At 48.1% G+C, this 16,789-nt stretch overlaps 3 protein-coding genes across 8 annotated transcripts in view; 2 read left to right on the top strand and 1 right to left on the bottom strand.

The window, feature by feature from the left end:
- Positions 1-1,712, top strand: part of znhit1 (zinc finger, HIT-type containing 1) — a 4,120-nt gene extending 2,408 nt beyond the window's left edge. Inside the window, exons 6-7 of one of the 2 annotated variants that reach the window (XM_037976765.1) lie at positions 1,230-1,536; positions 1,581-1,712. In XM_037976765.1, the coding sequence (XP_037832693.1) occupies positions 1,230-1,251 (22 nt within the window). In that variant the 3' untranslated portion in view covers positions 1,252-1,536; positions 1,581-1,712. The remainder of the gene's footprint in view (positions 1-1,229; positions 1,537-1,580) is intronic. The other variant, XM_037976764.1, reaches the window with a different exon arrangement.
- A 5,807-nt stretch (positions 1,713-7,519) lies between these two features.
- Positions 7,520-14,837, top strand: LOC108251741 (serrate RNA effector molecule homolog). 2 transcript variants are annotated; one of them, XM_017442146.2, is made up of 21 exons: positions 7,520-7,662; positions 8,719-8,906; positions 9,011-9,121; positions 9,201-9,344; positions 9,420-9,480; positions 9,570-9,867; positions 10,130-10,338; positions 10,422-10,520; positions 10,589-10,721; positions 10,807-10,934; positions 11,400-11,461; positions 11,546-11,624; positions 11,698-11,862; positions 12,121-12,291; positions 12,363-12,516; positions 12,807-12,919; positions 13,026-13,106; positions 13,183-13,333; positions 13,409-13,510; positions 13,876-14,026; positions 14,567-14,837. In XM_017442146.2, the coding sequence occupies exons 2-21, from the start codon at positions 8,788-8,790 to the stop codon at positions 14,640-14,642; spliced, it is 2,607 nt and encodes an 868-aa protein (XP_017297635.1). In that variant the 5' UTR covers positions 7,520-7,662; positions 8,719-8,787; the 3' UTR covers positions 14,643-14,837. The 2 variants fall into 2 exon arrangements, with proteins under 2 accessions (XP_017297635.1, XP_017297636.1); XM_017442147.3 differs by having other exon boundaries at positions 7,534-7,662; positions 8,765-8,906.
- Positions 14,826-16,789, bottom strand: part of camta2 (calmodulin binding transcription activator 2) — a gene marked incomplete at its 5' end in the record, with an annotated part of 9,155 nt that continues 7,191 nt past the window's right edge. For 3 of the 4 annotated variants that reach the window (XM_017442148.3, XM_017442151.3, XM_017442149.3), the window contains 2 exon segments: positions 15,798-16,520; positions 16,620-16,694. In XM_017442148.3, the coding sequence (XP_017297637.2) occupies positions 16,466-16,520; positions 16,620-16,694 (130 nt within the window). 4 annotated transcript variants of the gene reach the window in all.

The following is a 16,789-nucleotide window of genomic DNA, read 5'->3' as shown; positions in this document are numbered from 1 at the left end:
CCCGTCCCCGTTGAACCCTGACCCGTCCCTGTCGAACCCTGACCCGTCCCCATCGAACCCTGACCGTCCCTGTCACAGAAAACAAGGACAGACGAATCACGCTCAGGATGCTGGGACTTCAATCTGGTCTCTATGTTTGCAGGAAGGTCCCCATAAGTTGGTCAAGTTCTGAGCCACACACACCCTCACACACCCTCACACACCCTCACACACCCCCACACAACCACACACCCACTCACACACACACACTTGTAAAAAGTCACATGATTTCTGACAGAAGGAAAAGGGAAGAAGTCAGTTTTCAGTGCTCTCAGACTCCACGACAGAGACGTGCAGCAGCTGAATCAGGTGAGTTTGATCTCTACTTCCTGCTTCTTCTTCTCTTGTTTCAGAGGGATGTTCTCTCTGCAGACTGAGGAGTGAAGAAGAGTCACTTTAATTCTTCATCAGCACAAAGGTTTTCCTGTTGTCTTCTTTTAATCAGCCACAAGCGTCTCTGGGTTTGTCACTTCCTGCTCTCAGTCCAGAGGAGTTTGTAACGATTTTTTGGAGTCTCTCTGTTTACAGCTTGTTGTTAGGAGGATGGAGCGAAAACAGAGAAAACAGGAAACAGGAAACAGGAAGTGCTTTAACATGAAAACAGGAAACATCCTGATATCTAGGTTTTCAGAACAGTTTTACATTTTCTTATCATTTCAGTGAAAGCTCTGTTGGATGATTTTTATTGAACCCCAAACAGTTCATTAGTTAAACAAAAAGACTACGTCTTTGTCCCCGGTTTCATGTGTCCTGCAGAGACCTGGTCCAACCCGGACACTTCCTGTAAAACTGTCTCTTCAGCTCTCAGACAGGAAATGTTGCAACTTCTGAAATTTCCTCTGTTTATTTTTTGGCCGTGACAGTTTAACATTCTGTGACAGTTTTGTTTCTTTCTGTGAAGACATGTCCCTGTCCCTGTCCCTGTCTCTGTCTCTGTCTCTATCCCTGCCCCTGCCCCTGCCCCTGCCCCTGTCCCTGTCCCTGTCACAGCTACACACACCGTAAATGACTTTATTAAGACAATAAATAAAATAAAGCATCCTCTGAAGCTGCCACACGTTTTACTGGGACAGTCTGAGAGTTTGGTGGGACTAGTTACTGGGTCTGGTTTAGTGGGACTGGTTTAGTGGGACAGTCTGAGATGATTCTTACAGACTGAAACCTCTAACAAAGATATTCTGTCTCTGCAGGTGTTTGAAGTGGACGCTCTAACTGTTGCCATGGTAACAGAGGAGAGGCTACCCCTGTCTGTCCGGATTAGGATGTTTTGGACGATAAAGCTGGACTGAGACTGTTTGTGTCCTCAATGAGAACAGGTGGACAAGAGGACACCTGTCAGAACTGATGTCACTCCTGAACTTGACTTGACCTGTCCCCACCTTGTCCCACGTGTGGAGCTCCAGCAGCTACTTAGCTTAGCTTAGCTTAGCTTAGCTTAGCTTAGCTGGGTCAGATGTTCTGGTTCCAGCTGTGCTTCAGCCTGAACATCTGGGTCAGGTGTTCTGGTTCCAGCTGTGCTTCAGCCTGAACATCTGGGTCAGATGTTCTGGTTCCAGCTGTGCTTCAGCCTGAACATCTGGGTCAGGTGGGTCAGGTGTTCTGGCTCCAGGTGAATCTTGATGTTGTTTTATTACCTGCTGAGTTGTTCTGATTAAATGTGGTCCAAACAGTAACGTTGTCTTCACTGCAGCGCCACCATCAGGTCCAAACATCACTGAGGTTCTCCTGCAGAACAAAAAACATCTGAGAACTTCTTCATGTTGTGTTAGACCAGAACCAGAACCGCCTGCAGGGGATGGTTGGTTCTGGTGTTTCACTGAAAGGTCAAAGGTCAGACGTTCCTCCTGTTCCCTCTCTGACCTCCGAACCAAACTCTCCTTCAAGATGTTTATTTATTCACTGAGGAGTCGTGCACGTGGTCCCAGACGTGCACGTGGTCCCAGACGTGCACGAGGCCCAGATTCTGACTCATCTCAAAGTCCAGCTGACTGCCTGGTCTCCATGGTAACCGCCCCATAAAAACACGTCAATAATTAATCTGGAACTTAGAGTCATGAGTGTCCCATGTTTTCTGCTCACACACAGACACACACACACACACACACACACACACACACAGGCACACACACCCACACCCACACACACAAACAGACTCACACACACACACACTCACACACACACACACAGGCACACACACCCACACACACAAACAGACTCACTCACACACACACGTTCTGGCAGAACCCAGCAGACTTTGTCCCGGCTGCAGGAAGTTCTCGGACGCCGCCGCCTCTCAGCGCTCAGTGAGTCCAAACTGGGAGAACTGGGACTGATGGGTTAACTGGTTCTGACCCGTCAGAACCGGTCCGACAGGTGGATTTAAGGGTGGTTCTGAGGGGTCAGAACCGGTCCGACAGGTGGATTTATCTGTGGTTCTGAGGGGTCAGAACCGGTCCGACAGGTGGATTTAAGGGTGGTTCTGAGGGGTCAGAACCGGTCCGACAGGTGGAACCAGAGGTTCTGCTGAGCTGCAGGTTTGATCCGATGATTTTCCTCCTTGAAGGAGAACCGGTTCAGAAACTCGTTCCAGATGATGGAAGAAGAAGCAACAGAAAGTTTGAATCTTCCTGACAGATCCAGAAATAATCTGACAGACGTTCTGTCTTCAGGCCTGGTTGTGATTTATCATCTTTAAGTTCTTTAAATGTTTTAATTTAATCCTGTCAGATAACACCTGGAGTTCTGATAAATTATTTTAGTTTGACCTGATTTTTCTGTTATTCAGTATTTTCTAATCATTCCTGCAAAACATTTTATTTATTTAGCCGAATCTGTGATGACAGAACCTGAATCAGTCACCTTCAGTCTGAAACAGAACCCTGACAGACTTCAGGAGACTTCAGGAACCTCCAGGAGCCTTCAGGAACCTCCAGGAATCTCCAGGAGACTTCAGGAACCTCCAGGAACCTCCAGGAACATTCAGGAACCTTCAGGAACCTCCAGGAACCTTCAGGAGACTTCAGGAACCTCCAGGAGACTTCAGGAACCTCCAGGAGACTTCAGGAACCTTCAGGAACCTTCAGGAACCTCCAGGACCCTCCAGGACCCGGTCCCATCAGGGAGCTGTCCTCAGTGTGTTCTTCATGCTTTATAAACGGTTTATTACCTCAGTAATTACCTGCTTATAGGCATGAACAGGTTCAGGTTCTCTTCCTGTGAACTGGACCTCACCTGTTCTGGATGGTTCTGGATGTTTGAGCTGCTTTAGGTCTGGATTCACTTCCATCTTCTGAAGAGTTTCAGATCTTCTTCAACAGCTGGTTCTGGTTCTGGTCTCTGTGTCCACAGCTGGTTCTGGTCTCTGTGTCCACAGTTGGTTCTGGTTCTGGTCTCTGTGTCCACAGTTGGTTCTGGTCTCTGTGTCCACAGCTGGTTCTGGTCTGTTCTATTAAAGGACCCAGATGTTCTGCTGGTTCTGGAAGAACGAATCGATGAAGATGATTGTCCTTCATCAGATGATGTCATCAGAACGTTCAGACCTAAAAACAAGAACAGACACAAAGACCAGACAGAGGGTTCTGGTTCTGGTTCTGGACTCAGTGATCCAAAACATCTGGAGCTAGAAGTTCTGATCAGAACCTTTAAACCTGCAGAGACCGGACAGACCTGGACCGACCCGGACCGACCCGGACCGACCCGGACCAGGTTCTGAGTTAAATGAAGTTCCTCTGCTTTGTTTTCATGTTTAGGTCCATCTGCAGCTCTTCATCATGGAGTCTTCATCAGAACCCTCGGATCCTCCTCGTCCTCACCTGTCCATCCAGAGTCCACAGCTGCAGGACGAGTTTCTGAAAGGTGAGGCTCTGAGCCGGGTCGCTGAGGGCGACTCGGGACCAGAACCACAGGAGGTCTCAGTCCGGTCCAGGTTTTGACTTGTTTGTCTTTTTCTTCCAGAACGTCAGAAGAGGTTGGCGTCTCGCAGCGACATCAGTCCTACTTCCTGCCCCTTTAGCCCCGCCCCCTCAGACTCCCCTCCCTCCCCCTCTCAGAGTCCCTCCTGGCGGTCTCGGGACAGTCTCCGCAGTAAGTTGAACAGACTTATTTACCCACAATCCAACAGACAGGAAGTCTGACCGACCAATCAGGAGGTTGGACCTGAGGTTTTCCATCTTTAACCTCAGGATGTTCAGCTCAGGGTCTGATGACATCACAGAGTCTGAGTCAGCCATTTTTACAAACTCTTCTTCGTCCCACAGTCTGTCCTCTTCTTCTCCAGTTTCTTCAGTGGTTCTGTCTCCTTCCACCCAGTGTGTCTCTGCTGGAGGACTGATGGTTCCTCTCAGAGGTCAGAGGTCAGAGGTCACACCCAAACTCTCACTGACCTCCATTGGATCTGAGCTTCAAACAGGAAGTGAGGCTCTTCCTCCATAAACCCTGTAGAACCTGTGGGTCCATCAGAACCTTCTGCTGCTCACGGGTCAACAAGTTCTGATAGTTTTCACTCAGAGACTGTTGGTCTGAGGCTTACTTTCTACTCTGAGTTTCTGCCTGAATCACCATGGCAACCTGCTCCTCAGCAGCTTCTATATTACCCAGCATGCTTTTCTTCCTCCTGTTTCCATCATGGCCGCCCCCACAGATCCTTCCTGATGGCCCGGTCCCGATCCTCCGCCCCTCTGTGAAGCGTGTTCTCAGTGGAAGGGTTGGTGGGCTCAGGTTATTGGAGAACTGGGACAGTCCAGGTTACATCATCGACTTGTGCCTCTGGGCCGTCACTGTGACATCCAACATGGCCGACCAGTTGTTGTTTTGGTATTTTAAGAAGGTGCCAGTACGGTTTTAAAAGTACAGTTTAGGTATTTTTGCTTTCCAGAGTCATTGCAGGAGATATTTGTCTGTTCAGATGTGTTTGATCGTATTCACACCTGTACAGCTGAGAGAAACAAGAATTATTTAAAAACTGATTTTTTCCTGACGGACGCAGCTCGCTCTGTCACCGCCGCCATATTTCTGCCGTTTCATTTAAAACACTTTCATTGTCAATAAGGATATTAAAATAAAAAACGAAACGTCACATGCAGCGATGAATTGTGGGTAAACACTTCGCCGAAGTCTGCCTGGATGCGGGCTTCGCCGAAGGGCGGATGTAGTAAGCAAAGGGGGCGGGGCTAAAGAGCACGCCGGAGAATTGGGACGCAGTCCAACCCTTCAGCATGAACGCACATCTAAAGGACACGAGGGTGGAAGTGCGAGTGTTGGGACTGGGCCGATGTTCAGGAGGATTCAGAGGAACAGGAAGAGGACTGAACCTGGACTTTCACAATAAAGCTCAGATACCTTTCAAAGTAAGACTCTGGTTTAGATGAATAAAAGTGATGAAGATGATGACTTCTGGCTTCTTTGGTTCTTTTCAGTATTTCTGCAGAAAGTTTCCTTCATTTTCCCGGCTCTGATGGGTTTTCCTGATGTTTGTGGGCGATAATGTAAACTCCTGTGTTGGTCGGATCCAAATGATGTTTCTGATAAACAGATGCTGCAGATGTTTGTTGAGAGAACCTCTGAGGGAACCTAAAGTGGGACCTGATGTTTTGTGTTCAGCTCCATCGCTGTCCAGCCCTGAACTCCTGTCGGAGCTGAAGAAGAACAGGACACACCCCCTCCGACAGGTTCCCGCCAAAAACGGCCTGACCATCGTGTTCTCCGGACGAGGACGCCAGGTCAGCCTGAAACACGAGCTTGGAAAGGTTTCTGCTACTCTTTTAGTTCTGTTTCACCCTGCTCTTCTTCTCTACTCCTCCAGGGCTCTGGCTCCTCCCCCACCACCTAAGCAGCCAATCAGAGACCTGCTCCACCTGTCACTCACCACAGACTCTGGTCCTACCTCCATGTCGCCTCAAACTGAACATGAATCATGATGTCTCGTACCAGGAAGCGTCAGCCGACTAAGACCCGCCCACAACAAGTCCCACCCCCTCATTAAGCCCCGCCTTCAGCGATGCTCCAGATGTGAAACGACTTTTAACATCTGGAGCTTCTCATCAAAACTAAAAGTCATTTTAAAAGAAGAAACATAAAAATATTGAAAGTGACGCTAAAACAGAATAAATAGTTTAAAATAAAAATTTTGTGTTTATTTTTTTATGTGACCAAAAGCTGCAGAACATCGAGGCTGAAGTATCTTTCCCAGTTTAGACAGAAAACTGATTTTATTATATTTACACCAAAATAAAAGCCTCCAGTCCTCCTTCAGCTCTGGAGCTTCAGGACCTAAAACCACCCAACAGATTCTGCTGAGTCATGATGACTAATCAGAAACTAAAAGTTCAAGCTGATTATTCACAAGTAGGACACATTTGAGATCATCGTGGACCAGCCCAAACCATCAGCCCTCCACTGCCGTGCATTCTGGGTAAACATCTGTCCTCTGGTCTGGTTCTGCTCCAGAAGTCTTCTGGTTCCTTCAGATGAACCTGAGTCGAGCTGCCATGTTGTTTTTAGAGAGAAGAGGCTTTAACCTTTGACCTTTGACCTGCTGACTGAGACCTGTAGAGGCTGAGGCAGTCTGAAATGACCTTTGACCCCTTCTGACTGATGGACAACAACAGGTGACCTGGAGGTTCTGCTCGGATGAAACCACAGAACCTCAGTTCTTTATTTTACCATCAAGTTTTTATCAACAGTGAAACACAAAAGTCAGATTTTATGTTCAAACTTTTTATTGTATCAAATTAAAAACAGACAAACATTTCTATAAAAACATTTTACTTCTATAAGACAAGTTAAAACTTTAAAGAATAAAAATCTGATTTTATTTATTAAATGTATCTCTCATCATTAAAGATTATTAGGTGGAAACACTAAAATATTCAATAAAACAGATCAGAAATATTAAAGACTAAAACAGAAAAACAAGAAACTTAATCAGTTTGTTGTTCCCTCCACCTGTGCAGGTGTAACACGCCACTTCCTGTTTTCATTTCTTCTTCTAATCCACTGAACGGATTTCCTGTTGGTCTTCATCATTACACAGTTTGTTAATCTGAGATGGAACCGTCACGAAATATCAAAACATTTTAAAACAACAACGTCTTCATCACAGAAGACTGAGACCAGGAAGGTCAAAGGTCAATCATGGACACCTCATCTTAATTAATCTTATTATTTTCACAGCAGTTTCTGACCACAGCTGGTAAATATTCAGTCATCAGATCAGAAAGTTTTTACTAACTGACTTTTTATAATGTTTATTTTTGTTTTTGTTCAGAGACCTGAGAGGACTTGTTGTGACTTGGAGCCAAATAAATAAACTGAAATAAATTTAATTTGGTTGATCTAATGTGGAGTTAATGCAACAATAATCTGTGGAATAGCCCTTTAATTGGCTTCAGAAAACAAATAATAAACATTATAATAATTTATATTTTATTAACTCCATCGGTTTTTGTCTCCTCTGCTCGTGGATCTGTCTGTAATTCCTCCTCTCGCCGCTCGGGGCGCTCTTCATTCACGCTGAAGCGGAAATGCGTGAACCGGAAGTGTCGTTGTTTCTGGTGGTGTCGGACTGGCGGCAGTTAGCGGACGGCTGATTTCTTGTTTCTGAGTATCGAAGCTGCGCAGTTTCAGGTACAAATAATCCCCAGAACCTGTTGTTAGTATTAGTTTTACTGTGAAAACAACCGGAACAGACGCGCGAGGCGTTTCTACGGCAGTTAGCTGCAGTTAGCTCTGAGGCTAGTTAGCCTGTTAGCTCCGTGAGCTAATGTGATGCTAACTGCTAACGGAGGCTGCTGCGGGATACCTTCTCGAGATAAATGGGTTTTTAAAATGTATTTTGTTTGTTTTCACGCTGAAGTTGTTGTTTCGGTGCTTTTCTTTTTGTTGCATCGAAGTTTAAACGTATAAAATGTTGTCAAACAGAAGCTAACGGGCTAATTATGTTCATAAATCCAACAATAAACAGAAAAGCTCTGAACTGATTTTATTAAACTAAACTCTTTTATATAAATACTTCATCTACAGTTTGTAACAATTAAACTGATGACCTTTATAATGTTGTATAAAAAGTTAATAAAAAACTAGCTTTTAATTTGATTTAAGTTAAGGTTAAACTAACACTTGCAGCCTTCTTTAGGCTCATGTTTAAAATATTTTTGACCTAATAATAAACAAAACCAACAGGTTTTTGTGTGTTTTTGATGAATTAATCAGAAACTGTTAGTTTCAGAATGTTTGATCTCTGTTATTGAAAAGAAGTGATGGATGAAGATGTTTCCCTCTGGATGTTATAAAAGTATTTATTTTATTTCAGTGCATTGAGACTTTTGTGAGCTAAGATCTAAATCTGCCACAGACTGACATTAAACACAGTAAAACATAAAGACTGAGGTTTTAACATCATGTTTATAAAAAGCACAGAAACCCTGAACATCCCATAAAACAACAGAAATAAGCCTTTAACATTCTGCTGAAATGTTTATTTTAACATCTGATTAATAAACTACGACACAACTGTTGTAGTTTGGATTTGTCCTGCAGTTTATGAAAGAAGAGCAGGGAAACTGTTTGTTTGTTTTTAACTTTCCATAGGAGTTGGATTTTGTTTCTATTATTAAAATGAATTCTGCAGAGATGTTTTAACAGCTGCTCATGTTAGGATTCTGCTCTCGTTTTCTTTTACAGCCTCATAAAAACATCTGAAGAATAACTTCTGCTGAAATCATTTAAGGCTTGACGTCTGTCTTCGGTCCGATGGGCGACAGTGATGACGAGTTCGACCGGAGGAGGCGGGACAAGTTCAGGAGGGAGAGGAGCGACATGGAGAGGTCGAGGGAGAGGGAGGAGAGGAGGAGGGACGAGTGGCCGGACAGGTGCGCTCACCTGAGCTTCCTGTTTGTATGTTGGTGGTTTCCACCCCGGGGAGGGTTCTGGAACATTAGTTGACACATTTGGGTGTCCGTGTCGTGTCTTTCAGGGACTGGGACCGCGGCAGGGAGAGGAGGAGGGACTACGATCGAGGTCGCAGAGAAAGATTTTCTCCTCCTCGACACATCAGCCCTCAGCACAAACGCATGAGGAGAGACTGGTGAGGACCGTCTGACTGTACGTCTGCAGGAAACACCACCTTCGTGGTCGTCTTCATATTATTGGTTGGATTGTTGCAGGGACGACCACCGGGGGGAGCCGTACCGGTTTGACCTGCCCTACGGAGGAGGAGGGGCTCCGTTTCCAGGGGCGGGGCCTCAGGGCTGGCACATGGACTTCCCTCACCTTCACCCACATCATGGAGGTCACCCGCTGCAGGCGAGGTGAGTTCATGCTCCAACCCTCATACAGGGCCTAACTGTTCTTCATGTTCTGTTGATGTTCTTCGTGTTCCTCAGGCTGGGGATGATGGATCCAGACCTCCCTCCTCCTGGTCCTCCCACCATGAGAAGCTTTAAGGTCAGAGCAGCACTTTTCCCACCGTCAGGAGAAAACCCTGGTTGCTCTTCACTCGTAACGTGTGTGTGATATTTGGGGTGTGTGTTCAGGAGTTCCTGTTGAACATGGAGGACAGCGTGGACGAGACGGAGGCGGTGAAACGTTACAACCAGTACAAGCTGGACTTCAGGCGCCAGCAGCTGCAGGACTTCTTCCTCCAACACAAAGACCACGAGTGGTTCCGCTCAAAGTACCACCCCGATGACATCACGGCGAAAAGAGCAGAGTCTCTGACGGCCCTCAAAACCCGGCTGGGCGTCTTCCTGTTCCTGCTCGACAACAACTGGCTGGAAAACATGGCGCTGGACATGGACCACGCCCCCGCCATCATCAAGCTGCTGGACGCAGGTCAGCAGGCCAGGATGGGAGGGTTCTGGGTAGGACAGGAGGGTTCTGGGTAGGACAGGAGGGTTCTGGGTAGGACAGGAGGGTTCTGGGTAGGACAGGAGGGTTCTGGGTAGTGACGTTCTAAGACAGGAGGGTTCTGGGTAGTGACGTTCTAAGACAGGAGGGTTCTGGGTAGTGACGTTCTAAGACAGGAGGGTTCTGGGTAGTGACGTTCTAAGACAGGAGGGTTCTGGGTAGTGAAGTTCTGTGTGTTTCTGTGCAGCTGTGATAAAGATGGAAGGAGGAACGGACTTTGACCTGCAGGTTCTGGAGGCTCAGCCTGCTCCTGGCGCCGGCGGCGGCGGCGGAGCTGCAGGCGAGGAGAAGACTCAGACTGATCCCAGCACTGCAAAGGTTCCCGCTCAGAGCGGATCAGAGACGAGTCAGATGGAGGAGAAGAACAGCAAAGATCCGTCTGAGGACTTGGAGAAGGTCAGAACCAGAACCTGGGTCTGTTGTCTCTGAGAGCAGCTGTAAGTGGGAGCTGAGTAGAACCAAGATGTCCGCTGTTTCAGATCTGTGAAGAGCACAACGGAAAGAAGAAGGACGAGGACGACGAAGAGGAGGAGAAGAAAGATGAAGAGGAGGAGGAAGAGGAGAAGAAGGCCAAGAAAGTAAGACGGTTTTTATCACCGCTGATGTTTTCATTAGATCTGGTTTAAACTCCGCCTCTTCCTCTCAGGACAGGAAGAGGAAACGCAGCCTGTCAGCTGACAGCGGAGAGGGCAGCGCCTCCGACTCTGACTCCTCCCACTCTGATGGGGAGAAGGAGGAAGAGGAGGAGAAAGAGGAAGATGAGGAAGATGGAGATGATGGTAGTTACAGGAGGCAGTTTAAGATTTACAGATGAAAGTTTAAATCAGAGAAAATGTTAAATTTTTTATTTTAAACGTGTTTTAGAGCGACGTAAAGAACGAGGGAAGGAGAGGGAGAAGGAAGCTCCGCCCAGGCCCCGCCCACTACACCTCACCACCTCCCTGTTCATCAGAAGCATCCCGCCTGAGGTGTCCAAGGAGGAGATCACAGCTGTGAGCAAACACACACAGGCCTGACCCCAGAGTCAATCAGAAAGTTCTCATAAACAGTTATAAGTTTAATCACACCTGCCCACATGTTGTCCATCAGATCTGATCTCTGATGGATTTAATCTTAGCTGAGAGGCGTCTGACTCACTGCCTCTGCTCCTGAGAACTTCCTGTTCTGGTTTAAACCCAGATCCTCGTTTAAAGGTCTGCTCTCTGCCCACATCCAACCAATCAGACCATCAGGTTGATGAAGCGGGTGTCTCTGCCCGACAACCCGACAGAACATGTAAACTTCACACAGACAGGGCCCAGGTCCGACCCGGGCCTGAACCAGAACCTTCAGTTCTGTCTGTTATAATAACTCATGGGTGTCTTCAGTGTGAGGGACACGTTCAGGGGGGCAGTCTGAGGTCTGGATCTGGGGTTCACAGAAACCCACTGTAGTCCTGACCCACTTCATGTCTGCAGCTGTGTCGCAGGTACCCGGGCTTCCTGCGGGTGGCGCTGTCGGACCCTCAGCCCGAGAGGAGGTACGTGTTTATTGGATCTCTGCGGCGGTGGGAATCTTTAAAGACGGAACACCTGAAGCAGTTTCTGTGTTCCTGTTGGTTCAGGTTCTTCAGGCGGTGCTGGGTGACGTTCGACCGCAGCATCAACATTAAGGAGACGTGTTGGAACCTTCAGAACATCAGGGTGAGAACACAGAGACACGTCAGAACCGCCGGACACAAACAGACAGGATAACGTGTCCTTCCTGTCCTCTCAGCTCAGAGACTGCGAGCTGTCTCCGGTGGTCAACAGAGACCTGTGTCGACGCGTTCGCAGCGTCAACGGCCTGACGCACCACAAGCCCGTGGTGAGGAACGACATCCGGCTGTCAGCCCGACTCATCCACAGCCTGGACCTGAAGGGGGAGCTGTGGACCGAACAGGTACGGGTCCGTGTCTTCAGCCAGAGACGGCTGTCCACAGCCACCAGCTTTTATAAGAACTGGAACCGAACCAGGAGGATGAGTTAGTTTCCCTCTGAGATTAATCAAGTCTTCTGAGTCTCATATCAGCTTCATGGAGACACTCCAAGTTCCGAGGAAGTCTGTCCTTTTCTGCACTCGTTACCACGACAGGAAGACAGAATACTTGGACTGTAGGAGCGCTCTGATGTGTGTGTGTGTGTGTGTGTGTGTGTGTAGATGGAGACCAACCCGGTCCTGAAGAACATCACTGACTACCTGATCGAAGAGGTGAGCGCTGAAGAAGAGGAGCTGATCGGAGCCTCCGGGGGGAACACTGAAGACCCAGCAGACCCTAAAAACCCCGCCCCCTCTGAGGTTCCCGTGGAGACGGATGAGAAGCTGCAGAAGGTGGGCGGAGCTGGTGCTTGTGTGGATGTGCTGGTTCTGCCTGTGTGTGTGAGCTTGTTGTGTGTTTTCAGGTGTTGGACCGGCTGCTGCTGTACCTGCGGCTCGTTCACTCTGTCGATTATTACAACTTCTGTGAATATCCTGCTGAGGACGAGATGCCTCATCGCTGCGGGCTGATCCACGTACGAGGACCCCTCCCTGTGGCCCGGATCACTCCGACCGAGGGTCAGAGCCCGCGCTCGCACACACACACACACACACACACAGACAAACCCCAGAACACCCAGCTCGCAGGCAGTGGACCGACCTGAATTGTTGCTGAGACTCAAACCTGTTTTTTTATATGAAAAGCTAAAATGATCAGAACCTCACGGATCTTAACAGAACAGCAGAACCACAACAGAACCAGGTGACAGAGAGAACACAGTTAGGCTCATTTTTCAGAAGAACGTTCAGGTTAGTGGTCAGATGAGGAAAGGTGATCCTGAAGCTGTCGCTCTGCTCTGATTGGTCAGTGAGTGAACACCTGAGGATGTGTGAGGAACGTCTGGCTCCTCTGCTTTCACCGTCAGAGAAACTGAGTGAAGAAGAAGCTGTTCGCCTCGGGAAGAAAGACCCAGAACAAGAGGTACCCCTGCTGCCTGTTCATCTGTTAAGCTCCTCCCTCTTCCTGTTTCCAGGCCTACCCCTGCTGCCTGTCCATCTGTTAAGTTCCTCCCTCTTCCTGTTTCCAGGTGGAGAAGTTCCTGTCGGCCAACACTCAGGAGCTCAGTAAAGACAAGTGGCTCTGTCCTCTAAGCGGGAAGAAGTTCAAGGTGAGTTAAGCCCCTCCCCTTTTGTGTCTGCTCTATCCTGGTTACCATGGTAACAGGGCTCACTGTTGTCGATCAGGCTCCAGAGTTTGTGCGTAAACACATCCTGAACAAACACGCCGAGAAGGTCACCGCCGTCAGGCAGGAAGTGGAGTTTTTTAACAACTTCCTGTTGGATGCCAAGAGACCCACTCTACCTGACAACAAGCCCCTCCCACCTCCAGCCCAAGGTAAGATCCTGATAAACACTCGAAGTCCTCACTAGGAGACAACTAGCCCTCTAACGTCTCGTCTCTGTCTTTCAGCCACACCTCCTGGTATGACATCATTTCCTGCTCAGGCACCACAGCAGCAAAGCCTTCTGGGATATCCTCCAGGAGTCAGACCTCCCATGCCTGGCTTCCCAGGTGAGTTCACCTGGATGGATGGTTGGATGAGTGAATGGTCGGATGGATGATTGGTTGGATGTTGGTTGGATGGATGTATGGTTGGATGTTGGTTGGTTGGATGGATGGATGGATGGATGGATGGAGGGATGGATGTATGGTTGGTTGGATGGATGGATGGATGGACGGTTGGATGTTGGTTGGTTGGATGGATGGATGGTTGGATGTGGGTTGGACGGAGGGATGGATGTATGGATGGATGGATGGACGGTTGGATGTTGGTTGGTTGGATGTTGGTTGGTTGGATGGATGGATGGTTGGATGTGGGTTGGATGGTTTGTTCTGGGCCCTGCAGGAACTCTGAGGTTATCTGCTCTGGGTTTCAGGTGTTGGACCTCATCTGCCGCCCGGACAGTTTGGATCGGGGAGAGGGACCTACGACAGCTTCAGAGGAGGAGGAGCAGGAGGACCAGGAGGACCAGGAGGAGGAGGAGGAGGAGGAGCAGCAGGGTTTCCTGGGAAGCAGAGGAACAGCAGGTAGACGACTCACTGCTGACTGAAGGCTCAGTTAGTGGATCTGCAGAGTCTCTCAGGCTCAGGTGTTTGTAGACGTGTAGAGAAAAGAGGACAAACGGTTGTTGTTGAACTCCAAAGATGGCTGATCACAGAACCGCACATATTCAGGAGGAAGGTTTCTGGCTGCTAAGCACAGAATAACGCCGCAGACTTCCTGTTGGCTTTCAGAAACCGTGGCGTGTTCCTCCATGTTTTATGACAGACGGACTTCATGAGTCCAGACACGTTTGATTGTCATATAAACACAGGTACAGGTGAGCACCTGTCAGAGAGCTGCAGTCCACGCCAAGTCCCAACAGTTAGAAGGCAACACGACGCCGCACCGTGGGGGGTGGGGACGACGTAATGATGTCACTGTTGGTTACCAAATATAAACCTAGCTTAAACCCAGTGTCTCTGTTAACAAGCTGTCTCTGTGTGTGTCTGTGTGTGTGTGTGTCTCTGTGTGCGTGTCTCTGTGTGTGTGTGTGTGTGTGCGTGTCTCTGTGTGTGTGTGTGCAGGGGCATGCGAGGAGACCCCCGCTCCATCATCGAGTACAGAGACCTGGACGCTCCAGACGACCTCGAGTTCTTCTAAAACAGCTGCATGTTTTTTTTGTTGTTTTTTTTACTTTTTTATTCCAGATTTGTCTCCATTTTTTGGTTTTGTCAGTTAGGTGTGTGTGTGTGTGTGTGAGGATGTGTGTGTGTGTAAACAGGACCAGTGTCAGTCATTAGTGATGAGAAGATTCTGATGGATGAGACTTTTTTCCAATAAAGATGAGATCAGAGACTCGGACTGAAGCTGGTTTCTCTGCGGAACATCGAGGATCTTCAGGAGAACCTTTGGATGGTTCTGTTTTCACATCAAGAACCATGAAGGTCAGAGGGTCTACAGGTGGTTCTGGTTCCTGATTGTTTCTGAGAACACGAGAAGAGAACCAGAACTCAGAGTCCATGAAATAGTCTGCACCGTCACACATCTCTGCTCCAATGACTTCTGAACATATTCAGTACCAGCTGCGTCAAAAACTGCTCCAGTTACTGACTTTCTCTAAACTCTTTATTCACTCCAGCAGCTGAGCTGACCTCTGACGTTTACTGTCCTGTCTCAGAGCTGACTGACCTCTGACCTTTACTGTCTGTCTCAGTTAGAGCTGACCTCTGACGTTTACTGTCCTGTCTCAGTTAGAGCTGACTGACCTTTACTGTCCTGCCTCAGTTAGTGCTGACTGACCTCTGACCTTTACTGTCTGTCTCAGTTAGAGCTGACTGACCTCTGACCTTTACTGTCTGTCTCAGTTAGAGCTGACTGACCTCTGACCTTTACTGTCTGTCTCAGTTAGAGCTGACTGACCTTTACTGTCCTGCCTCAGTTAGTGCTGACTGACCTCTGACCTTTACTGTCTGTCTCAGTTAGAGCTGACTGACCTCTGACCTTTACTGTCTGTCTCAGTTAGAGCTGACCTGACCTCTGACCTTTACTTGTTTCTCAGTCAGCAGCTGTTTAATCAGAAATAATTTGTCAGTTAAATAAAGGAACATCTCAGAATGAATTGTTCTCTGTGAGCACCTGAGGAGGAACCGGTCTGAGAGGAAACAGCTCTAACCACTGCTCCACCGTGCAGCCCTACAGTAATAACAGGTTTGTCTGAGGCTGATGTTCTTCAGAGTAAATTTGATGTAAAGCAGCACCAACCGGATCAGAGCAGAGATAAGGTTCTGATGGTTCTGAGCAGCAGGAACTCACAGATTCGTAACAAACAGCTGATTTATTCTGGGAGGAGAACAAAATACAAACTCGTGCAGAACTTCACGTGAACAACAGAAACTCATGCTGGGGTTACCATGGAGACGCAGCATCGCCTGAAAGCAGCTGGAGGTTAAGACTTCAGTCAGCGCACGCACACACACACACACAGCTCATGCTGCCATAAATAAAAACATCTGAATATATAATTTCTTTACGTGTTTCTATCAGATTTATGGTTTAAATAAATTTATCCTTTAATGTACAGAAAAACAAACCTGACTGTTCGAGGAACCACCGGGAATTATGGGTAAGAACAGGCTGACCTTTGACCCCTCCTGTTCATCACTTCAAACAAACAGGAAGTCATGTGGTTCCTGACGTTCTTTATCAATAAAGTTTTTGTTTCTGAAATGTGTGACGATGAATAAATGTCGATCGGGTCCAACGTTCTGTTGACAGAACTTCCTGTGAGACGGAGCCGAGGGTCACAGAGACGCTGCTGAGCAGAGCTACATTCAGCCAGAGGACACCGAGCGGAGATCGAGCCACTGATTGGTTGATTGATTGATTGATTGATTGATTGATGGAAGGGGGGGCGGGGTAAGGCATCTCCGTCACTCTGTCCATCATCCCTCAGAGACCTCAGTCCTCCAGCACAGAAGAAGACTTTATGTGGTCAGCCCCCGTCTCTCCAACTCCCTCGTCTGTTTCAGCTCCTTAATCCTGCAGGAGGAGGAGAAGAGGAGGTGAAACCACAGGAGGAGGAGAAACCACAGAAGAAGGAGGTGAAACCACAGGAGGAGGACAACGTCCCTCTCTTACCGATGTCTGCAGCGCCGCAGGAACCTCATGATCTTCCTCGCCGCCTGGTCCTGCTTCTTTGTCAGGAACGACCCCCTGATGGAAAAAAACTGACAGTCAGGACCAGGACCATGATCAGGACCATGACCAGGACCAGGACCAGGACCGGGACTAAGACCATGATCAGGACC

Source organism: Kryptolebias marmoratus, linkage group LG7 (assembly GCF_001649575.2).
Source record: "Kryptolebias marmoratus isolate JLee-2015 linkage group LG7, ASM164957v2, whole genome shotgun sequence".
NCBI lineage: Eukaryota > Metazoa > Chordata > Actinopteri > Cyprinodontiformes > Rivulidae > Kryptolebias > Kryptolebias marmoratus.
This window is presented reverse-complemented; position numbering and strand designations above follow the sequence as displayed.